Raw genomic sequence first — 25857 nt, forward strand, 5'->3', positions numbered from 1 at the left:
ATTCTTTTAGATTTCATCTATTTTATGCCTTTAATTTGTGTTCTCTTTAATTAATTAATACTTCAGTATAGAAATAATAATAATTATTTTTTGTAATTATGGAGCCGCATTTATTAATAAAGTTTTGAATTGAAAATTAAATAAATCCCATGAACATACATTTAATTTTCATTGTTATTTTCTGAAAATACTAAAGTGTTCAAGCAGAATGAATACTTTAGCAAGGTACTGTCTGTAATAACTCATAACGTGGCTTTAAAAACCTGAATTTAACCAAAGTGGGAGTGAAAACAAATGCTGCATTTAAAAGTATTATATTAGTGTAACAGGTTAATTACATTACTTTAAGTTAAGCTTTGAATTCCACCAAGTGAGTCATTATTTGTTATGTAAAATAGTTTTTTTTATTAGTACTAAGTATTTGACATGAGCAGTGAGTATTTCCTATTGCACTTGAATGCACCTCAAGCAGCATAGTTAGTCCTGCTGCATGCAGGAGGAAGTTAAATGATGGTAAGACGTGCAACACGTTCGGTCCAGATGTAAAACATTTTTCTTGGTTAACTCACCTTTCATAAGTTTTACATTTATACCTGTGTTTGAAGGGAAATGTCTTTTCTTTGACCGTTTAATGTCATGACAAACATGAGTAAAACTTCATCAGATTTTTTTTGCCCGTAAAATCTGACAAATTTTGGTATTATAAAACAACACTGAAACTGCCTTTACTCCTGACAAGTAACGAACTTTTAATGAAAACATTTTAATCATTGTTCTTACTGTATGTGTACAACTTTGTGCAAGTAGTGATGATTGTGATGTCATGTTTTCTTGTCATTCCCATTTTGAAAAGTGACATTTTTACAAGTGTCGAGGCAACAGTGAATGTTTAAAAAAATTACAAACTTGTGTCCAAGATGCCACATAACAAATTGCATATTTTTATATCATAAAAATCTCCAAACTGTTGACAGACTGATACCTTACCTTCATACAGCCAGTCAGTCAGACCATTAAAGATGACCCCGTCTTTACCGGTTGATACCAGTCGGATTGATCGAGTCTCCAATGTTGCCCTGTAGTAGATGTTGCTTTCAAAAATGAAGATCTAGAAGAAAAAAAAATTGTTTCTATGTCAAGTAAACTGTCTTAAATTACAGTGATGTAAAAAACCTGAAAGATTTATGAGCCATTGACTGACTCAACATCACAATATGGAGTTAATCGTAATATTAACAAAAATGCAGCCTTCCTCTATACTTCCTATATGCTCTTCACTGGAGGAAATTTACCAAAACGTTAAAGAGATTTTATGTAAACGGATTATTTCTACAGACAAAACAGACTGTGAGGCTGCTTAAAATTAGAACACGTTGTTGGAAGATGGGCACCTTATTCCTCAGGCAATCTACTTTAATATTTTCTATGGTATTGCCAGCTTATTAAAGATGGTTGTGTGATTAATTTGCACAGAAAGTGTACATTTTATGGGAAGCTACTAATACATTAGCAGTAACAAGACAACAAATTAAAACAAAACCAGACTGGGTTAATATGGGATTACAGCCTGAAGGGGAAAAAATAGACCAAATCTTGGGAAATTAGAGAAATATAGAGAAGTAGAGTGTTGACCAGAATCAGCTAATTTTCACTGCTGAGTGTGTATGATACTGGAGGAAAGAACACCAAAAGTTAGTTATTATCAGAATCTTTAGGTACTTTTGAATTTGAAGTCAGAGGAAGCACAAAGATGTAGGAAGCCATTAAACAGAAAACTGCATTTTCTATGACACGTCAAGACAAATTTGCATTTCATTAAGGATGTTGGAGACAGCCAGGCGGAGCAAAACTATCAATTGATAACAGGAAGGCTAACCGGTGTACAGCAAGGTTTCTCTGTTTAACATATTTGAGCACTCAGGTTTTGGAAATCTGAGTTAAACATCATAAACATACACACAGAGGCTGTTGTTTTTTTAATGTTAACCATGCTAAATGTTAACAAGATGTTTAACATGCCAGCTCTAGCAAAAGCTCGTTTCACAATGTTTGTACTACTGCATATGATGTTGCTTCTCCTGGTTGAAGCAGGAAGGCTTTTACATTGTGGCTCTCACAGAGAAACTGTGATAGGCCTAAATCTAGGTCGAAGCTTTGAAAAAAAAAAAAATCAGAGTTGGAAGTCATCAACATTCTCATCAGTACATCTCTAATCAATACAGAACCTGGTAAAAAGAGAAAAGCTGCTGGGTTGCTTGTGTTGCAAAACAGCTCCAGGTCAAGATTCATGATCTAAAGTATTCTCAAGGCTCAAAATATCAACTTACATTTGCTGAACTAAAACCAAATGACTGAGCGAGAACAAGAAGCTCTCTGCGGTTAAGAAGCTACCAAAATCTGAAGTTTCACTAATTTAGAAAAATATGTTATTCCCTTAGCCTGCATTCACTTTTTCAAAGACTTTTAAGCTTTATAAAAACAAGAGGTAAATAAAGATGAATTAAAGATTTGAAAAGACTCAATTCTTAAAGGCACAGAAATTAAAGTAGTAACAGAACAGAGATAGCCGTGAAGCTCAAATTTATGACTGATGGTTATGTACCTGAAATTCAGGTGTGAAATGCTCAATTCGCATAAGACTCCTTTCAATTTTATTTAGCAGAAGCCAGGCTGCTGTGTCAGGATGACCTCTTTTGTAGGTGTGTGTTGACCTAGCTTTTCTCATTACAGTGTCATGGTAGAATAAAAGCTAGACATTTAATGAGGACATTGCAGGATCCATCTCCCTGTACATTTGATGCTTCACCAGGCGCCGCTGCACACAGACACACACCTCGCTTTTATATACTGATGTAACACTTGATGATGAATTGCTTCAGTTCTGATAAACTTAATGGGAAATCATTACATTCACAAACTGTGATGGGAGGGAAAAAGCAAACATGTCTGACATCTCCGGGTCAGATGGAGACAAAAAACAAGAGCTCATCTCTGTTTTCCTGCACAGCCTCAGAGGCTCATTAAATCAAGAGCAGAGCTGCAGCTACAGCTCTCTGAAAGAAACAATCAGGTGTACCATTACCGTATGTAAATGAATCTACTGTCTTTCCCAGCAGACAGAGTCCCATCACACACTCAAAATGTTAATGTTTTCTCAGAGAAATGCATCTGTAATCTAAGCCGTTATCCAATAAGAGCAATTATGATAGAAGAGAATGCTTTAAAGTGGAGCTGAGGAAACACAGGAGTGTGGTAAAGTTAAAAACAAATTTAAAGACAAATGAAAAAGGGATACAGGAGTGAAGAATAATAAAAAAGATTGTAGATACTTGAATTTATTGCTATTTTTGAATCTTATTAGGGGGGGAAATATTTTTAAAGAAACGACAACATGCAATTTTTCTGATGCTGGTTGTTTTCTCTGATTGTTTTTTGGTCTAAATACATATGAAGTAAGATAAAATAGCAAGTCTTTTTCAAACTGTAGAGCAATGTAGAGCTGAACATGATGTAGTGAGTATAGGAATAAACTCGAAGTGGACCACAGAGGCCTTGTTATAAATAACAAAAGATAATCAGAGTTTGTCTTGTGGCTTTTTTGCAAAGATATTCTCAAATGGGTTATGTAAAGCTTTAAAACAATACAGAGACACAAAACACAAAAGAAAGATTTGGCCCCAGAGAGGCAGTTTGTGGCCTAAAAGGATTAGACAATTTCCTGACAATAGTAAAGTAATAAATAATAAAATATACTAAATATGCAGATAAGTAATACGCAAGATTAAGTCGAACAAATACTCAAAATACAATATAAACATTTAAGTGTATTAAAAAAGACTATTTTGCATTAAACATTTTGCTCATTCTCAGTAGATAAAACTATGAAATGCAAAGCCTGTGATCTAGTCTGCATTTAGATAGACAGAATTAAAGACATAAATGTGTTTTGGTCTTTATAACAGCAGAGTATTTACTGCGTTCATTTGATAGAACATGAAAGGGCGGCACGCTGGCACATTTGTAGCACTGTTGCTGAGGATTAACGAGGTTTGAATTGTCAGGGACCTTTCTGCATGAAGTTTACATACAGTATGCTCCCGTGCATACATGGGTCCTCTCTGGGTACTCTTTTAATTAAAGCTCAAGTGTCTGAAACATACTGTATATTCCACTCTGTCATTAAAACTATATGAATGCAAAACTGAAAAGCTGTATGTCAAAAACTAAAAGATGATTCAGTAGCTTGCCACATTAAGACTAACTGTTTCAATATGCCTTCTCATATTGTTGCTTATTAATCTTGAACCATTTCATCACAGCATAGCTTTGGGTCATTAATATTTTCAGGCATATGTTCTATCTGATAGGAAATTGATGCTCGCTGCATGAATGACTTCACAATGCCAAAACTGTCATGAGGTGCGGTGTGGATGAGTGGTGAGGCAGACGCGATGGAACCAGGTTAGATGAATAATAATGATTTAATGACGAAAAAGCCAACACAAAGTCCAAAACCAGGCAGCACTGCAGAGCAGAGACCAGGGCTCAACACAGGTAGCACTAGCTATACGGAGGCAGGTACCACGGAGAGACAGCATGCACAAACGAGACAAGACAAGGACCCGACGAGGACGCAGACACACAGGTGGCATTAAATACACACAGGGTAATCACAGAAACGAGACACACCTGGGAACAATCAAGGGGAGAACAGGACAACACGGAGACACAGAAAACTCTAAATAAACACAGAAAAACACAGATCCTGACAAAAACTGATGGTGCTACTGTGTTGGGTGGGATGTTCTGCTCTTTTGGGCTCTCCTGCACGTCCCTGTCTTTGTGAGGCTAAATGTTTAAAATGTAATCGATGTGCTTGTTAAGTGGCAGTATGATCATGCGACAGTATGACTGTAACCTGGCTGGTCCATTGTTACAAAGAGTTTCTTTATTTCAGCTGTTGTGTTGTAAAAATCCTGTTGCATGTCCAAGTTCTTCAGCTATCAGACTGGCATCCTTTAAATTTGACTCAAGAATATTTTGGTGTGAGTTAATTGTTGAATCTAAGAGAGCCAGATAAGACTATGGCTGCATAACAAATATTAAGCATATGTGCAGATTCACTTTTTTGTTTTTCCCATACATGTGCATTATGGCAAAGTATCTCTTTGGTCCTAACTGATCAAAGTGACGTAGTCTAGTGATACATTTAGATTCAGTTCTGCAAACCTAAAATGCTGCTGTATGTTCTGTTTATAGAGAGGAGTCTTTCTCCTGGCAATCCTTCCAAACACCCACACCAATACCAGATGGATAATCTTATGTCCCAGCTAAAACCCTAAATTCAAACAGGGTGAGTGTTTTTACACATATAGCAGTTTGAACCGATAGTTGTTTTAATTTTTATAAGAGAAGAAATGGCAGATTTGGCTAATAATATGTAGCTGACCATTAAATACCCTGAAAGCTCTTTTCATTCATTCAGTGTTTGAATGTTTTTAGAGCCACTTGTTTGCTGCTGTTGAATTTACAATAACTGAACTTTATATTTAAAAATCTGTTGTATTTTTTTCTCCACCGAATTAATTCAGTTAAGGGCAATTCACAATAACACCTTTTCCCATCTAATGCAATTTTTAAAAAAATTTTTTAAGATCAGGAACCAAGCCGCCCACTAATAAGAAGCTTCAGTTCAGCTTCCTACTGTACCAACATTAAATCCAAAGCTGCTCTAAATGGCAGGCAGGCATTTTATATTAGAGCCCCTCAGCTACAATTTAGTGTGTAATTTATTTGTGGTACATAGCCAAAAGCAGGCAATTTACTATTTCTATGGCTCCACATTTTGGTTGTACAACATTTTCAAAGCATTTTTCAAATGTTAATTTAAAAGGAATTTGCTGCTAAGGGTTCATTCGTGGTTTAGGACTCTTAGACTGTATTAGAGTTATATATAGGGTTATACAGTATATAGTTAATTATTCAGAAACATGGAAATCACATAGTTGTTTTTTTGCCCTCCAACTCATATAATGTTGATTGAAGTTATTGAGATACTGTGAGCTTTAAAGATGTTTTGGCATATGTTGCATTATTGGAGGTTAACTAGAAAACGAAAGGAACCTCAAATCAAACTACACCAAAGGGCAACAAATGGCTGTGGCCACCATATATATAACAAAAACAAAATATCAGTATAATAATGAACCCTGGGAGTAAATATTCACATGTTTTAAATTTGTGACACATAAAGCAGATTCTGCTGAAAATAACAACTATCCACCATAGTGACATAGAGGTGGAAACATCATTCAGTGGGAATACTTTCCTTCAGCAAGAACAGCGATATATATATATATATATATATATATATATATATATATATATACATATATATATAAGAATAGATGGGAAGTTGGATGAAGCGAAGAATGGGGCAATCCTGTGAGAAACCCGTTAGAGGCAGCATTTGGTACAAAAGAAAATATTGTTTATTGTTTCTTCTCTTCACAATCATCCACACTTTAATTGATTCATCAAATATAACCTTTTTTAAAACACATTGTAGTTTGTGGTTGAAAAGTGAAATGTGAATACCTAAGCAGTAATCTGCATAAGGTTGTACTGCTAAATACTTGGCCAAATTTGGCAGCACAACCAAAAAGTCCCGTGCCCTCTGCTTGAGTCAGCCACTGGTTGCACCACAGAGATGCCATCTGCCTCTGTGGCTCCGACCAACTCATGAGTGGCGTAAAAATAAAACTGCCTGACATTGATGGAGGTCAGAGCAGACAGAGTTTCAACTTTTATCGCTCATAATATTTTCGCTGTACAACAACAAAGTGTTAATTATTGCCACAGCATTTGTCAATTCAACTGAGACACATCACAAATATCTACTATTTAATATTCTGCCGTGTCTACGTCTCAGTGCCACCAATCAGCAGGTTTGGGTGCTTACCAGCTGCTGGCCTTGGGGTCCCCATCCAGCATACTGCAGGACAGCTTCATTCACCTCAGGGAGATTTAAAGGCCAAGACTCCCTGTGAAGAGAACAGTTTGTGAAATCTGCACTTATATATACACTTAATCACATCAACAGTGCACATCAATTGTCTTTGTTCCCACAACATCGCTTCTAAACACAAGCACTGCTTAGTCAGACACAGATGGGTGTAGGGTTAAAAACAGCCTATAAACAATGCAGTCCACCATACTGAACTGAGCTGAAAGCAGGTCCCTTAAGGTAGCAATGGGAGCAGGTAAATGTGGCTGATGTCAGTGAACTGACGACAGAAGGTCAGATTGAGGGCAGAGATCTGTGAGGGAAAGAAGGAGGAGAGAAAGCACAACAGAGGAGACTCTTACTGTGTCACGAGGCTGTAAATGATGTACTTGGCCAAATAGGAGTATTGGTAGATCTGTTGAAACAAACCGAATCAGTTAGACAGGCAAAACCTCACAATCTGAATATCATAGGATGCATCAGTGATATTTATTGCCATGGATATTTATTTACCGGTTTTACATCAAAGGCAAACAGCACATGCTTCATGTCTGGAGACAACTGATATCTGGCAGCTTTTGACCTCTCCTGAAAAAGATTTTTAAAAAATAAAACATTAGTAATACAACTAATGTAGTGAGGCTTGATTAATGTTACTTTCAGAACTGTTGTCATAATAAAACAATGGATTTTTCTTGTGTGTAATTTTCACTGATTTGAAGAACTTTGTTGATGTATGTCATTTATTACAAATTTCAGAAAACAGATTATCCTTTTTTTTATCAGGAACTGTCAGAGCCGGCTTGTCTGCATGAGTGCACTTCATAGATTTCACAGACAGTTCTTGAACTGAGGCTGACTGGCTGTGGAGCTCATTTAAAACATGAGGACTACGTGCCCAGATATTTGATGACCGAACTTCAATAGACTGAATGTCTGGAACAGGAAGGGAAACCTGAATGTTGAGAGAATATAAACTGTAAAACTATTCCTACCCCTGAAATATTTCAGCCTTTGTCCCATTACAGCCACAAACTTTAATGTGTTCCATTGAGATTTTATGATACAGACCTATCCAGAAAAGTCAAGCAAATGTGTGAGTTGCATGGGACCATCTACATACTTTATGAAGTCTTTATTCTACAATCATAGCAACAAGTCTTTGAGGTCATATCTCTACCATCTTTGAACATCTACTGACTGAAAGTCTTCTCCAAAATAATTCAAACTCAGTCACAATGGATTGATACAAAATATTAAATTGCTCTGATTGTATATTTTGGGTTGTTGTGAACTTCCACCATAGTCTTACGCCCTTTCCAGCCATGAGCAATTTTTCTTTTAGCTTCATTTTTTGTTTTTTCATCCTTCGCCAGCTTCCTTGTCCATGCTGGAGGAAATTATGGTGGTGCTGCCACCATAATTTTATCTAAATGGCGAATATAATGCTACATATAGCATTTCAGTGTGGAAAAAACATTGAGTTCATGTCTTATTTGCTCAGAGCCCCTTCTTCCAAATGTTTAAATGTACTTAAAGCTAAAATAAAGCAAATAGAATATTTTGGCTTGCTTTCAACATTAGATTTCTTCTTTAAATGCTCGTATAAATTTGTACAATGCACAAGATCCTCTTCCTAATCTGTGAACCTATCCACCTACTCCACAGTAACCATGGGCCATAATGCTTTCCTGCTCATGCTGTGGACATATGTTTAGATGGACAAACTTGTATTGGTAGGTTTGAAGTTAGGTCATGCTTTTTATTTTCTCAAGATGGGCTGGACAGTGTTTGTTGAGATGTTCAGCAGGGGGTACTGCTTTATAACCTAACTATGCTTCAAACTTCTCCACAATGTCCTCCATGAGCTGCCTGCTCTGTCTCTCAGTCTTCATGATGCTGTTTGATTACTAATGTTCTTAGTAAAAGTTGAGCATTCACAGGATAACTGGAGTTTTACTGAAATTAAATTAATGACAGGTTGTCTCTGTAAAACCTTTCAGATCCTATTGATAAAATGTTGGAAAACCATGGAAAATCACTTTCCTTTTATATCACACTTGTCCGTTACATTTTATTGATCTATTACAAAAGTTCCTAATGAAATGCATTGAACTTTGTGGTTGTAAAAAGACAAAAAACAAGTCAAAAGGTGCACTTTTGCAGAGTGGAGTAGTATGAGCTTAAGGAGGAATCAGCACTAAGCTGTAACTTGACAGAGATGAAGAACATGAACTCCTGTCTTCTTGTGTAATTTAGCACTTAATGCTTCATCTCTCTCAGTATATGTATTTATCTTTCCTCTCTAGTTCTGATAGCTCGGTCATTATAAAACATCAAGTCGCTGTTTTCAGTGTGTAGTATGACTGATATCATACGAACTGACCCGGTTACATTTGTTACTTTTTAACCCCCTAGAGTTGGAAACATAATTTCTAGCCTTGTCACACACTGATATGTGGCAACATTTCCTTTTGTTATCATCTGAATGCCATGATAACAATTTGAAGCCTTGGTAAAAACCATCTACAACCTCTGTCAATATCTAGTTTAAATGGTCTAACTTCAAGTTCACAAAAGCTATACTGCAGCTATGCCATAACTTACACCTAAAAACCCTGAAATTTCTTTCTTTTCCATACTTTTGCTTTTTCTATATATATTTTAAAAAAGACAAGTTCCATCCATCCATCCATCCATCTTCTTCCGCTTATCCGAGGTCGGGTCGCGGGGGTAGCAGCTTCAGAAGGGAGGCCCAGACTTCCCTCTCCCCAGCCACTTCTTCTAGCTCCTCCGGGGGAATCCCGAGGCGTTCCCAGGCCAGCCGAGAGACATAGTCCCTCCAGCGTGTCCTGGGTCTTCCCCGGGGCCTCCTCCCGGTGGGACGTGCCCGGAACACCTCACCAGGGAGGCGTCCAGGAGGCATCCTGACCAGATGCCCAAGCCACCTCAACTGGCTCCTCTCGATGTGAAGGAGCAGCGGCTCTACTCTGAGTCCCTCCCGGATGACTGAGCTTCTCACCCTATCTCTAAGGGAGAGCCCAGCCACCCTACGGAGAAAACCCATTTCGGCCGCTTGTATCCGCGATCTCGTTCTTTCGGTCATGACCCAAAGCTCATGACCATAGATGAGGGTGGGAACGTAGATCGACCGGTAAATCGAGAGCTTCGCTTTTTGGCTCAGCTCTCTCTTCACCACGACGGACCGGTACAGCGCCCGCTTGACAGCAGACGCTGCGCCAATCCGCCTGTCGATCTCCCGCTCCCTTCTTCCCCCATTCGTGAACAAGATCCCGAGATACTTAAACTCCTCCACTTGGGGCAGGACACCCCCCCTGACCCGGAGAAGGCACTCTACCCTTTTCCGGCTCAAGACCATGGCCTCGGATTTGGAGGCACTGATCCCCATCCCGGCCGCTTCACACTCGGCTGCGAACCGATCCAGCGAGAGCTGCAGATCACGATCTGATGAAGCCAAAAGGACCACATCGTCTGCGAAAAGCAGAGATGAGATCCTAAGGCCACCAAATCGGATCCCCTCAACACCTTGGCTGCGCCTAGAAATTCTGTCCATGAAAGTGATGAACAGAATCGGTGACAAAGGGCAGCCCTGGCGGAGTCCAACTCTCACCGGAAACGAGCCCGACTTACTGCCGGCAATGCGGACCAGACTCTGACACCGGTCATACAGGGACCTGACAGCCCGTATCAAAGGGCCCGGTACCCCATACTCCCGGAGAACCCCCCACAGGGCTCCCCGAGGGACACGGTCGAACGCCTTCTCCAAGTCCACAAAACACATGTAGACTGGTTGGGCGAACTCCCATGCACCCTCCAGGACCCTGCCGAGGGTGTAGAGCTGGTCCAGTGTTCCACGACCAGGACGAAAACCACACTGCTCTTCCTGAATCCGAGGTTCGACTATCCGACGGACCCTCCTCTCCAGGACCCCTGAATAGACCTTGCCAGGGAGGCTTAAGAGTGTGACCCCTCTATAATTGGAGCACACCCTCCGGTCCCCCTTTTTGAACAGGGGGACCACCACCCCAGTCTGCCAATCCAGGGGAACTGCCCCCGATGTCCATGCGATATTGCAGAGTCGCGTCAACCAACACAACCCTACAACATCCAGAGCCTTAAGGAACTCCGGGCGGATCTCATCCACCCCCGGGGCCTTGCCACCGAGGAGCTTTTTAACCACCTCGGCGACCTCGCCCCCAGAGATTGGAGAGCCCAACCCAGAGTCCCCAGGCTCCGCTTCCTCAGTGGAAGGCATGTTGGTGGGATTGAGGAGGTCTTCGAAGTACTCTGCCCACCGGCCCACAACGTCCCGAGTAGAGGTCAGCAGCACACCATCCCCACTATAAACAGTGTTGGTGCTGCACCGCTTCCCCCCCCTGAGACGCCGGATGGTGGACCAGAATCGCCTCGAAGCCGTGCGGAAGTCTTTCTCCATGGCCTCTCCAAACTCCTCCCACGCCCGGGTTTTTGCCTCAGCAACCGCCCGAGCCGCATGCCGCTTCGCCCGCCGGTACCCATCAGCTGCTTCCGGAGTCCCACAGGCCAAAAAGGCCCGATAGGACTCCTTCTTCAGCCTGACGGCATCCCTCACCGAAGGTGTCCACCAACGGGTTCGAGGGTTGCCGCCGCGACAGGCACCGACAACCTTGCGGCCACAGCTCCGATCGGCCGCCTCGACAATGGAGGCACGGAACACGGTCCACTCAGACTCCATGTCCCCCACCTCCCCCGGGACGTGTTCGAAGCTTTGCCGGAGATGGGAGTTAAAGCTCCGTCTCACAGGGGATTCCGCCAGACGTTCCCAGCAGACCCTCACAACACGTTTGGGCCTGCCAGGTCTGACCGGCTTTCGCCCCCACCACCGGAGCCAACTCACCACCAGGTAGTGGTCAGTGGACAGCTCCGCACCTCTCTTCACCCGAGTGTCCAAGACATACGGCCGCAGATCCGATGAAACGATGACAAAGTCGATCATCGAACTGCGGCCTAGGGTGTCCTGGTGCCAAGTGGACACCCTTATGCTTGAACATGGTGTTCGTTATGGACAATCCATGGCGAGCACAGAAGTCCAGCAACAGAACACCGATCGAGTTCAGGTCAGGCGGGCCGTTCCTCCCAACCACGCCCCTCCAGGTCTCACTGTCGTTGCCCACGTGAGCGTTGAAGTCCCCCAGCAGAACAAGGGAGTCCCCAGGAGGAGCACTCTCCAGTACCCCCTCTAAGGACTCCAAAACGGGTGGGTAATCTGAACTGTCGTTCGGCCCGTAAGCACAAACGACAGTCAGAACCCGTCCCCCCACCCGTAGGCGGAGGGATGCTACCCTCTCGTTCACCGGGGTAAACCCCAACGTACAGGCGCCGAGATGGGGAGCAACAAGTATGCCCACTCCTGCCCGACGTCTCTCTCCCTGGGCAACTCCAGAGTGGAAGTATGTCCAGCCCCTCTCAAGGAGACTGGTTCCAGAACCAGAGCCATGCGTCGAGGTGAGACCGACTATTTCTAGCCGGAACCTCTCGACCTCACACCTCCTCCATGGGCTGCCACCTTATAGTGGTGGAGGGGTTTGAGTGCCCCAATGATCCTAGGAGCTATGCTGTCTGGGGCTTCATGCCCCTGGTAGGGTCACCCAAGGCAGACAGGTCCTAGGTGAGGGACCAGACAAAGTGCAGCCCGAAGACCCCAATGATGAAGGAAAACCTTGGACTTGGTGTTCCCTCGCCCGGACGCGGGTCACCGGGGCCCCACTCTGGAGCCAGGCCTGGAGGGGGGGCACGATGGCGAGCGTCTGGTGGCCGGGCTTTTACCCATGGAGCCCGGCCGGGCTCAGCCCGAAGAGGAAACATGGGCCCCCCCTCCCATGGGCCCACCACCCGTGGGAGGGGCCAAAGGGGTCGGGTGCACTGTGTGATGGGTGGCGGCCAAGGGAGGGGACCCTGGCGGTCCGATCCCCGGTTGCAGAAACTGGCTCTTGGGACGTGGAATGTCACCTCTCTGGTGGGGAAGGAGCCGGAGCTAGTGCGTGAGAAAAGACAAGTTCTTGCAACATATTCCACTAGTATCAGTCAGGCATACTCACAAATAGTTGACTTGGCACAATAGTATCCTCTTTCTGCGTTTCAACATTAAGCCGGAGAACATTCCCATCCCTTGATCGATACAGCAGGTCTTTGTCTGTCAATTTAGAAATCAGACATTACAGTTTGAGACTTACATCGCATGACTCCACTAGTAATTTCCAAAGCAGTTTATTTCACTTTGTTTGGTCCAGATTCGGAACAAAGTTGTGAATGAACCAGCAAAAACTATGGTAAACAAGTCTTTGCTGTTTATTAGGATTAAAGGTTAATTCAATCCTTTATTTAGAAAAGTTGTTGGGTTACATAGATAATCACAGTATTTTATTAAGGCTGAAGGCTTAAAAGAAAAATTGCATATCATTCTTTATCATCACGAGGCCACACTGAAGGACTCATTTGTAATTTAATTGCCTCTTTACCGATAGAATAAATCCTTTTGATTGCTGAACAATAAATAAACATAATTACAGTAATAAAAATCCAGTAAATATAACCAGAGAGAGAGAGTACCTGGCTCAGTCAACACTGTATGAGTAAAGCAGAGGTGAAGTGACACTTTTCAGTCCTATTAACAATGGCTCCCAAACTATATGGAAATAAACAGAACATTTAGAAATGCAGACATGGTACAATATGAGCCTTAATTATGTAAAATCCCTTTTGGGCGAGGCATTGAACTCAGTCGGAAAATTGCTTTTAACAAGTTTTTGTGAAGCTTAGTGTAATTTTGCTCCTTTTTCTTTAATTCAGGTTTTACCTAAAAACTGCTACAGTTCATATTGTTAGTTATGTATTCTGTAATATGTTGTGTTACTGGCAAATAGGGTAGAAGCTTCTTTTTTTTTCATTGATGAATGTTCAAATCACTGGCATCCCCAATCAGTGTTTTATTAAGATAACTTTGGGTCAGTAACTATGTTGGCTCACTTAATTGGGTCCATCACTATGGTCACTGATGCTGGACATCTAACATGCTCTGGAGCTAGTTAGGTTTTCTGATTAATTACTGCCTCTCAGCCAGTTAAAACACACTGTTTACACTCCTTTTCTTCTCCCACAACATCTTAATTTCACTGGGAAATCTCTGGGATATGTCTCAGCAGAGTTGATCCTTTTATACCTAAAACAGAGACTCATTACTCTGAAGTGTGTTCCTGTTAGACATTAAAGATTACAAACTAGCATTAATTGCGTCTCTTAATTAAAATGCCTGCCTGAGAAAAGATACCCTCATTATTTATCAAGTGTGTGTGTGTGAGTGGCTCATACTCTACAAACTGTGTTCATTCTCAAATTAGTGGTCGCTTGTATACTTTATTTAAAGGCTTTAAAACTAAACCAGCTAGAGCATGCCTTATGTAATATTCTATCCAATGTTCTATATAATGGATGGCAGAAAATGAAGGTAGATATTTATGATATCCAACCATGCTTGACTGAAAAGCTTTTATCTTTATTGTAGATAAACCACAGATAGGGCAGTATTTCAACCACTTGGATCGTAGCAGAAATGAAAACTGAAACAAAATATTAGTTTTATTCATATCTTAATCATTTGGCTGTTAAATTGATAAGCATTTTTATTTGCACAGCTGCCACTTTATTTCTATGGCGAGCTTTCTTTGTACAGAAAGAAAACAGAACAGTGGGATCTTAACACTGAATCATGACCTACACATTGAATAATAATGTAGAGTATGAAGTGTGCTGGGTGAGGCATTAATTTTCCAACACAAATTCTGCAACAAAAAAAGTCAGAGCCAACCATGCTCCAAATCTCTAATGCCTTTGATGTTTTTAAAACAGCAACCACAAAGCTATGTCTGTTTCTTGAATTATTCCAACAAGCTATATTACCTTGCACGAAAGGCAAAAACAAATACTAATTAGAAGTGAAATGTTTGCAGTTTTCATATTCCCTGTACTTTATCTGGAAGAAGTTTTTTTTTTTTTTTCCCCCATATTTTAATAAAATAGATGGGACTTGAAACCACTGCGGGCCCCATTCTTTTTTATACATTCCGTCATATCTCAAAAACATGAACGCCAGAAAGAAACGCCAGCACCTCTTTGTTTTAAAGATCAATGTGAAGGTTGAATCATTGTGTTTTGAGCCAGGAGTGTGTGAGAAACTCAGAGGTGAGTAAGAGACTTCAGAGGCGGAAAGTGATCAAAGAGCAACAGGGATCAATTACGCACCGCTGTGAATGAAGTCCACAAAATATTGATGAGAGCCGCCCGACTGAGAGGCTGTCCCGTCGGATTTCTTATCAGAAGGTCATTAGCAACAAATGAATGCTGATTGCATTAACTTAAATGACAAGAGCAATGTCACACAATTGATTGCAGGAGTTTCGTCAGGTGCTGAAGGCGCTTTCATCACAGTTGCAAATGAAGGGCGCAGACACGTGAGAATGTAAGTAATTATATGTTAATAAGGAGGTAATGTAAGTAATCACAGGATAATCTGCTCGGCAGAAAACGGGGACAGATGGTTCTGTTCATTACATGCCATCTCTCAACTGCAATCAGACGTACACATGCAAGTTGATTTTAAGCAGGAGGTATTATAAGTTAAGCTATAAGGGCTTCAACAGAGTAATGACAACAAATAACATATTTGAAATGTTTGCATTTGGTTTATGAAAATAAAGCAAAAATAAACTTTGATGAGACTTAAATAAAAGAAGCACATTAGAAATGCACAATAGAGTAGTAGGATTAATTCAGTACAAAACCAGGACAAGTGTTGAGTTTGTCTTTTTTTTGCATTACAGATTTGTATAAATTAACAAATAATTTGTAAGTTGCTCTTTGACAATAGCTTTTTATCCACTAGATGTTTTGTATTGCTTTGTGCACTGCTAGTGCAAAGAAAATGTCTGTTTTCAAAAACCAATTAGACAAAGTAATTCTTTACAATCATGTTAAGTATCTTGTTTTTGTGTTTTTCTGCTAGTGCTAACTCATCGGAGCATTCAAGATATTTAAAAAAAAAGGCCCCATGTGGGGGTCAGTTCAGTTCAATTCAGTTAAAAAAATACTTAATTAATCTCACAGGGAAATGAGAGCTCTCATCTCTGTTTCTTCAAAGAATCCTTATAGAACCGGATTGATGTGTAGCAGTCTGTGTTTCAGATATAGTGTTGTTTTAAACCTGAACACATGCAGGGCATTTAAATCACCTTCAAAATCATCTTTATTTGCCAAGCATGTGAACACAAACAACCAGCTTGACTTTGAGCCTGCTTTTTCTCTCAATGAAGATATTAAAAATGTGTAAAAAAGGAAAAATATAAAATAAAAAGTTCTAATTAATGTAGAATTTAAGCACACAATTCTATGCTACACAACAAAACTTTAGAAAGTGACACCAAAACAAGGGTGAGGAATTCCATCTATCACTAAAGTCTGCCATTTGGAAAATTATGTTTCTCATTCAGCTACAATTAAAGTAGGATGGACCAGATCAAAACTGAATAATTTAAATATCAAAACTCCACAGTGACTTGATTTTTTTAGTCAGTCTTATTCAGGCATTATTGAACAACAACATAGCTATTTTCAAATGTTGTTGTATAACGACTTCATTAATTTACAAACTAAATCTCTAGTAGGTTCTGAACGACATACTGTTTGAAATACTGGAAAATGATGATAAAAATTACATAATTGTCATACAATGTAAACATTCCTTCTTCACAGTTATAGAAAGTATAAAAAAATATCTTAATATACAATATATGTCAACAAGAAGCAGTTTGATGTGGCCTTAATTCAATAAATGCAAATGCGCAGCAGGTGCAACGTTCCCCACCAAACACACACACACACACACACACACACACACACACACACACACACACACACACACACACACACACACGCCCACACATCCCTGTGGAGCAAAATCTGCTAATGACACTGCAAGGCAACCAGACCAACTACACCATTTACCTTAGTTTTCATGGCATGAGCAAAACAAAACAAAAGCAAAGTATAACAAAAGACTTTTCATTTGTTTTCTGTCAGAGCGCTGTGCCTTACTGCACTAATTAAAGTATACATGTATTCTGCTTAGGTTATCATCTTTACTTGTTATAATCCTCAAACTTGAACAGAGCTCAATGTTAAATAGAAAACATAAACTAATCACAAATGAGTTAAAGCTGTTCCCTGTGGAGTTGTTAGCAACTTGACCTGGTGACATAGGAAAACCATTCACCAATAGAAGCTTTGCTAAATTATTATTGTGCCCTTTCAAAGGTTTGATTAAAAATGTTTTTAAGTTCACACATCTAGTTAACAGCTGGAAACTTTACACTCAGCTTTGATTAATTTCAGAGGTTGGACTGGTAAAACTGCTGCAGTCTGGACTAAAAACTGCTGCAAAAGTTTGGAGAATTTTAGCTGCCAAACTGACCTGTCCAATAAGAATAAAACAAAGAAGGAAATTATCACCATGAAAAAAGACAGTGCAAGATTACTAACCAATTCATCCGAACATACAGATAAATTAACTCGACTTGTAAGCAAATATCATTGTTTAGTGAATCTACTTTGTGGCTTGATTTCCTGCAGTGCTTTTAACTACAATGCTATAGCTTGTCTCATTAAATGCTGTTGCTCCCACTCTTCCCCCATCCACAAACACACTTGCTGCTCAAGGCTTGTTTTCAGTCTGCTGTGTGTGTTGATTCAACAATTAGTCTTGGCTTTGTCTGCTCTAAACCAGTAGAGGATTAGAGTTGTTTATGTGACATTTATTTAAATTGGAGAAATGTTAAGGGGTCTTATTGTGTTTAGAGGTATTCAAATAAAAAGACAAAGAAGTTTGTGCTGTCAAATAAAGACAGATGCAGGGCTCAATAATGATTAGCCTTTTACTTTGTGAACCTTTAGGTGTTCCTTTAGTGAGAGCATAAAAATTTTTTTTTTCCTTATTTGACTGCAATCCATTTCTTCTGTGACCTTCACCCAAGGAGGAAGGATCAAAATATCAAAATGTAATAGAAATCATGGAAGAAAACTCAGTCAATTGTTTCATCATCTTAAAAATTAACTGCTATTCTTTACAAGCAACAAAAACTCACATACTTGTTTTTTTTTCCAGTGTGTTTGAAGAGGCTTGCAGTCTTTTGTCTTTAGAGAATTGGCTGCGGTGGAAAAGTGGCAGAAAGTCTTTAGAGTGCATGAGAAAGGCTGAATCCCATTTACTACTTTTGGGACGTGGGCTGAATTTAATGGAACTTAAACATAGATATTAGTTTACCAGAAACAATAACTGACAGAGTATTAAATGCATTTTGTCAGTATTTCATCTTGCTAAACTGAAATAAGTTTGTGGTTTCTAAATGAAATTAAGCAAGGATAATCTTAATCTTCTTTATTAAAACAACATTGTTTGATGCTGACTGCAGAAAATGTAAGAAAGAAGAAGCACCATGTTGTGGTGTAAAATAATATGGATCAATCTTCCTAGTGAACACGAGGGGACGCTAAATTTTCTGATCCAACATGAATGAGCTACATAGACAGTTTTAATCTCTGCTGTTACTTCAGAAAAACATCAGGAAAACTAAAGTACTAAGCATCTTTTGCACGTTATGATGACTTATCTTTAATTCGTTAAACTTGCAGCTGAAATTAGTCTGCATTATGTCAGAATTTATTTGCTGTTTGAAAGCCAATAGTCACAGATATGTGACAAAGAAACAGTATTAGAGACAGAATAAATACTCAACTACACTTGTTCTTAAATTAATGAGGCTGAAAACAAAGAAAGTTCAGTTTTTTGTTTTCACTCACAAAGCTAAACTGTTACACCTTTTTAAATGAATTAGTTCTCATCTGTGGTTCACATCCTACAGACACAGTTTGAAAAAAATATTTCATTGTAGACACACTGTTAGTGCAAGGTTCACTTGCCTGAACTACTTTAAATTTATCTGGGTGCAAATGAGTTTATCTGATTTTGATCTCTGCTCAAAGGATTAAAATAACCTGTTTGAGTTTTACATTTGCACTAACTACAATCTCACTACTCGTGCGCTCTTTTCAGTGCTGGTTCGAGCCACATGGATGTTCAGGAAGCTGCACCTCTGGAAAAAATATGTCAGATTTTAATACCACCGGTACATTGTGAGTCGAAAAGGAAAATGTCAAACTGTCTGAGTATGGGTTGTGTTTTGACAAAGAAGTCAGTTTTTAAATGTCAAAGCTAAACTGTAAACGCACCACTGAGCCATTTAGCATCTGGGTCATGGATTCGAAGGTCCGCGCCGAAGATGTCTTCAACTGTTACTTTCTTCTTATGAGCGAGGCTGTCATCTTCACCTGTCAAATGCATCAGAGTTAGATAAATAAGCAAGGATCTATTAAATCCTTTACAAAATCTTCTGCCGCAGAAATCAAAAATACAGATTGGCTTAATTAAGACACATAACCATTGTTTTTTTTCTCTTTATCTGTTGGTTTATCACAGTAAAAACAACCAAGATTTTGGCTAGAATTTATAAAAGCTCCAGGAATTTTGAGTTCAACTTCTAACTTCTAACCACATTTGCAATTTTCAAAGAAAAAAACGTAAGAAGATCAAGCTGCTGTGAGATTTTCATCATTTTAGCATAATCGGCTATTTTGAAGACATCGCTTTAGTTCTAACATCTGTTCCCTGCCTTAAACGTAGAAAATGCAAAGAAAAAGAAATCCCTAGCGTTGTCCAATTGGTCTGTGAGCAGTTGTTCCCAAGCTGGGGTTTTTATCTAGCAGAAGGTTGGCAGCGCCTTGTTAACCCAAAGGTCAAAATTAGACCTGAAGCTGGCAGATGAACTGCAGTTTGAGCAGACGATGGGGGAGTCAGGCCAGGAGGAAGAAAACAAGGCAAATGTGTGAAGTTTTTCAGAGTTTTCTGTTGCATCTTTGTTTAGAAACAACAGCTATCACAAAGACTGACAGCCTGGTATTATTTTGCAAATGGATAATTAAAATCTTTTGACAGGCTTCAAGTTGTTTGCGAGCAATAAATGTGTGAAACCACGTCAAACATTTTAAAGTGTTTATCAGCATAAAAGAAATCAGACACGTTCTCTCCTCTTGCAAGCCAGGGTAGCATGAGAAGGCTGATTTGTAGAGGAAAATTGGATCTGACATCAGGCTGGAGCTGTTACTGCATTATCATCCCAATTAATACAGGCATGAATGGCATTGCACATTAAAATACCTTTTATCCAGTGAAACGATGAGCCTGTCTCTGTGCATAAACCAGCACAGAATCACCATCCAAAGATATGGTGTTGTCTGTAAAAACACACCCCGCTGGAAGAGGGTCATCAAATTAAAATAGCTGCCTGAGCTGCAGGAGCCTGCAGAATGATGCTGCTGTGACAAATCATATGAGGTTAGTTTGCAGGCTGCAGGGCTGAGTGGAAAGTCAGCCATGGGTGCAGGAAAACATGTGTATTCATGCTGAGGAACAGGTGTCTCATCTTGTCTTGTCCCCATGGTTACATGGAAATTATGAGTGTTTCACAAATTTAATAGATTTTCATTAATCTGGAGTGGCAAAACAGTTGACATGTATCAAAAAATAAACATCCCTTCCTTTTTACAGTAAATGGTGTTTTTTTTAAAAATATGATCAATCGTTTTCTGATCACAGCTCCAAAAAACACTCTGCTTTCTGATTGTTTTCACAATTTTTAACCTGCAGTAACTATATTAGATAATTCTCTTACAGTTCAATCAAATCATTTAATTTGATACACTTTAAATGTTTAATCCCATAGTGCAAAATGTTTGTTTTTTTTAATTTACATTATATTCAAAGAAACTATTAATTCATAAGGTCTAAAGCATAACTGCAATTTGAATTATAATTATAGTGCAGCTACATTTATTGGCTCAACTAGATGCCCTAAAATAAATATTTTACTGCATTATTGCTTTGACTTCTAATGTGCTTAATACAATTAGGATTTTATTAAAGAGTAACAGTGTGGTAATTCAACTTCCTCATGAGTCACCTGAATTTATTTAGATTTTATGGCTGCAGAATTATCAAAGATGTGATCAATTAGCATGTGCACCTGCCGTTTCTTTGATGTTTCAGTATCTGACAGTTCTTCAGTATTCCTGTGTGTTTTTGACAGTAAAATAAGAGTATAAAGGCCAAACAGCAAACTCGTGTCAAATCCTGTCACTGCTTCCTTGATGGTAATAAGAGTGGTAAAAATGACCGCACTTACAAACACAAAATTTCAGTGATCAGAAAGTAAAATATGGAACAATTTCAATGAGCAAATACACCATGAGGGAATATGATGGATTCCAGGCAATGACGTAATCGATATGCTAATTTGCGATTCATGTTATGACCTATATACATACACCCTTACGCTTCATTGCAGACAAAACATGATAAATCAACAATTAGTTCAACTTGGAGCCGTGAATTTTGTCCAAACTGTTATTGTGTCGAACTATGAGCATGAATTAATTCATCTTAACTTGGCCGAGCTGAATCTATAATCTAGTTGTTCTCCAGAGAAACAGGAAGTCATAGATAACATTAGCTCAAAGAAAATTGGATGATTAATTTTTTTTTATAACATACATAATATATACCAAAATACTAATTTACAAAATAAATATATTAATTAAAACTAAAGGTTTGATATTTCTTTAAAAAAAAAAAATTCTGAAAGAATATAGGAAACCCAATTTATGTTAATGGTTTGCAGACATCAGGACAGAAAATGAGGCCAGCACTGCATATGTAAAATGGTGTGAAATATGTAGTCAAGTGAAAAATTTAAAGCTTGGTGCAACATTTTTTTAAGTACCTTAAAAACTGATTAAAACTGATTTTTTGATCAGTTTTAATGACATTTTTACAAAATGTCCAAACTACACAATTTGTCACATAATGCAAATCAGTACATTTGAACCTGTATCATTACGCATCATTTGCCGATTAGAAAAATTAAATTAGAACACACGCAGTATGGAAACTAATTGTATAAATGTCAGCAATGGATTTATGGTAATATTCTTAGTTAAAAATTTGACCCAGTTCATCTGCAGTGGTGGGAAGAATTGGAGCAGATGTAATGACATATTTTAATGCAAATCACACCAGCTGACACAAGCACGTCTCAGGAGACAAAAGTTTATAGTGTGCTTCCTTTATTTTTCTTTTTTTCATGTTTTCTTGCATGCAGTTCTGTGAAAAGATGAAACTCTGATGCCCGGTGTGATAAAATAGTGCAGTTAAAAGATGTCGAATAATCATGTCTGGTTGAAGAGTGAGAAGATTTTCCTGCAGTTTGCGTAAACCCACAAGATTTGTTGTCATTTAAAAAGCAAGAAAGCGCCTCCAAAAAGCTTGAAATGCAAGTAAATGACATGTAAAAATACACTATTTATATGCATCAGTAGGAGGTCATGTTGTCTTGCATTATAAAACAGAGTACTATTTTTAAGAAAGTGTTGACTGAACGTTGGAGTTTTGTTGTGTGATACATACTTGGGGTTAGTAAGATAACAGAGGTGACAATCAGGGAGCATATGATCAGGATGACCAGGAGGGCGATTGCTATCCCCTTCCAGTTCCTCTGAGGCGGCGCGCTACCCACAAGGTCCTAAAATGACAAAAATATGAAATGGTACAAACACATACCATGTTAATTGACATTTTAAATCTTACAAGGTTCTTTGTTCTCCTGATCCTTTAAGCTGGTCAGCTAAGTTTAATGATTTGGTTAAAATAAATCCTTGGCTTAGCCAAAGTAAAACACCTATCTTGTAATAAAACGTTTTTAAAAAACAGATCATGTGTTTCAGGCTACAGTTTCACCCTCCCTGTTGAAGCAGTTCAGAAAAATACTGCAAGATTCAGTACAAACAGACAGATATGAGCACATACGACCACCTGGTATTGTGGTGAAATACTACCACTTAAATTAGTGCTTTTCAACTTTTGCATGACTATTTTATTTTTAAATCAATCCTACCAATCTTCACAGCCTTCCTACTGTGTGCAATAAGCATTAATCATCCTATGTTTTGCATCATTCACTATTTTAACTTGTCTATTTTGAATAAACTCTGCAAGACACCATTATATTTTCCATTCATCTTTTGTAGTGCGTCGCTTTCTTCAAAAACCTTTCTGGTGCACCCCGTTTGGAATCACAACCTGAATCCAAAGTGAAGAACTTCCACAAACCCAAACCTGGAGCAAAAGAGACCATCGCAGTCACATCATAAAGAGACCATAAACCAAATGATAGTATCAATGCTTTTCTCTGTGGCCAGATGTGACTTAAAGCGATCCTTAAAGCGATCCAGATTTACTCCTTGTCCTCAGTGGATTCAGATGCGAATGCTGGCAGATTCTTACGTTTTTAGCAACAATGGAACGTGGAACGTGTTCTTGTGTTTTAATCATAAAATTGTAGAAAATCCACTCTTCTTTTGTGGTTGCAATGCCTTGGAAAGGCTCAGAAACAGCTATTGGTGTGAATATAAAAATATTATGAGCATGGTTTTATTTTTGATAAATACAATGACTAGATGGTCATTGGACAATAAAGTCATTTGAAGTAGTTGTGAGTAGCATCACAAAAAGTAAAATACAGCCCTTTCACAAACATAACATTTTCACGAGACAGGATGATCTATCTCAGGATGACCTTGGATGCACTTGGTGTTTTAAAATTCATCTCATCACACATAAGACACAAGCATATTGTGGCGCCGCAGCTGGAAAGCAGAGATTGGCCGCAGAACATCCCATTCTCTGACAGACAGATGCTTACAACTCAACCACTTTTCGTGCACTATAACTCTGCAATCATTGAGCCGCTCCCTGCTGCTCATGTACGAGGAGTCCCCGCAGCTTTGCCTGATAGCTGGAGTGGAGCGAAGGCTTCAGAGCAGGCGCAACGGGCAGAATAATGAGCCGCTCCCCTCGCGCAGCCCAGCAGATGGTAGATAGCTAATCAGCACTGTTTGAGGAGCATCTACTGGAAAAATCCACAGGACACAGAAAACATTTTAAGAGCAGACATGTGGGAGGCGGTGGACTGGTAGCCAAAGATGACTGGCCCAAACCCAAAAGCATATGTCTTCAACTTTTTTGGTTAGGGAGGCAATCTGAGTGCTGTTATTGTGTGATTCCACTGGCACAAACATACACCATCAACCACTTGTAAACATATTGTGTCCATTTGAAACAGATGGTCTACTAAGTAGCAATGGATGAGAGCTAAATGCCAATTTACTCAATGTTCAGGCTCGTGGCTTTGTTGAATGATTACTCTGCTATTTGTGGTGCCAGTCTGTAGATAAATCATAAAAGCCTTCTACTGAAGAATATATTTCTGATAAATGATAGATAGACCAGTTCCATGTAAACCAACAAGTCCTGCTTTTGTTCTTGCAGCATTGTTACCATAGAAAATGTGATTGAATGACTAGTCTTTTAAGAATGTAACAAATAAACAAAGTACTCCAAATTAAATTGAATTTGTTTTTTTTCTTAAATGCATGCACATAAACTCATCCTCCTACACTTGAAGCCCTAAATAAAAATCTGGTGCTTCATTCACCTTTCAAGGTCACCTAATTTAAAAAACAAAAACAATGCCTGACTGCACCAGTGGGGAATCTAAATGTCACAAGGTATAATTAGATTTATACCTGTCATTGTGTGAGGGAGGAGAAGAAATCAATCAAGCAGCAAAAAGAAGATGAATAATTTCTTAATGCAGGTCAGAGACAAAGACCTGAAGAGTAAATACTTGGAATGCGTTATGGAAAGACATGGAAACTCTTTCACTTTCCCAGAGACATTACCCTGAAAGATCCCCAAAAGATGATCTCTGTGGAAAAACAGAGATCAAAACAGAATGGATATTTGAAATTATCTTTGTAAGATGTTTGATTGGCCTTAAATGAATAAAGATATCACAGTAAATACCAAACAAAGTCTTCAATACCAAAACAAAATTCTCAAAAACAGCATAGTGATACGGTGATGGCAGTGTCATCCTGTGGAAATAATATAAAACGACAGTAAGCATACCATTAAGGCATCGTTAAAGTGACTTAGAGTGACATTTAAGTTCCTTTGAGCGGCCTAGTCAAAGCTCAGACATCAGTCTAAGTTTACATGAATGCTGTGACCAGCACATTCAAAATGTCCCAAATCCTCTCTGTGTTTTGTCATATTTGCACAAATTAACAAGACATTTAAGTTACTGCTAACTTAAAAAAATAACGGTTACCTGAGTTTTCTCTCTAGGCCTTCTCCTTTTTGTTAACATGTGCTTGCAGTTAAAGGGATAAATGTCATTTGTATTTTTTTGCATCAGTGATTTCATTCGTTATCCTCAATAGCCTATAATAATTGACAGATAATTTTAGAAGAAAGATATTTTCTAACTTCACTAATAACCTAAAAGTACAGCTATTCTCACATTCAACCGATTTGTAGCAGCCTTACGTTTTAATGAGGCTGTGTTCTTCCTAAAAACAGATCTGGTTTTAGCAGGGATCCAGGTCAGGCTGATGCTTGTAGTGGAGAGGCTGCCAGTTGGAAGTGAAAAGGTGACTATAAATCAACACTGATAGGGGCTTCTGTGTCTAGCTCAGCAACCTGGGTGTGCTGGGTACCAGACTTGGGATTCTAATGAACATTTCAGACAATAACTACTCCATATTTTTGCCTGCATGGCATTAAAACCTCA

General features: G+C 39.2%; 1 protein-coding gene across 4 annotated transcripts in view; it reads right to left on the reverse strand.

The window, feature by feature from the left end:
- The window catches only part of LOC114146711 (dipeptidyl aminopeptidase-like protein 6), a 100184-nt gene that overhangs the window by 16192 nt on the left and 58135 nt on the right, over nt 1–25857 (reverse strand). For all 4 annotated transcript variants that reach the window (XM_028021007.1, XM_028021008.1, XM_028021005.1 and 1 more), the window contains 7 exons: nt 22632–22746; nt 19343–19441; nt 13105–13199; nt 7520–7594; nt 7369–7421; nt 6962–7043; nt 988–1108 (listed from right to left, as the gene is read on the reverse strand). In XM_028021007.1, the coding sequence (XP_027876808.1) occupies nt 988–1108; nt 6962–7043; nt 7369–7421; nt 7520–7594; nt 13105–13199; nt 19343–19441; nt 22632–22746 (640 nt within the window). The remainder of the gene's footprint in view (nt 1–987; nt 1109–6961; nt 7044–7368; nt 7422–7519; nt 7595–13104; nt 13200–19342; nt 19442–22631; nt 22747–25857) is intronic.

This window comes from Xiphophorus couchianus, chromosome 6, assembly GCF_001444195.1.
Source record: "Xiphophorus couchianus chromosome 6, X_couchianus-1.0, whole genome shotgun sequence".
NCBI lineage: Eukaryota > Metazoa > Chordata > Actinopteri > Cyprinodontiformes > Poeciliidae > Xiphophorus > Xiphophorus couchianus.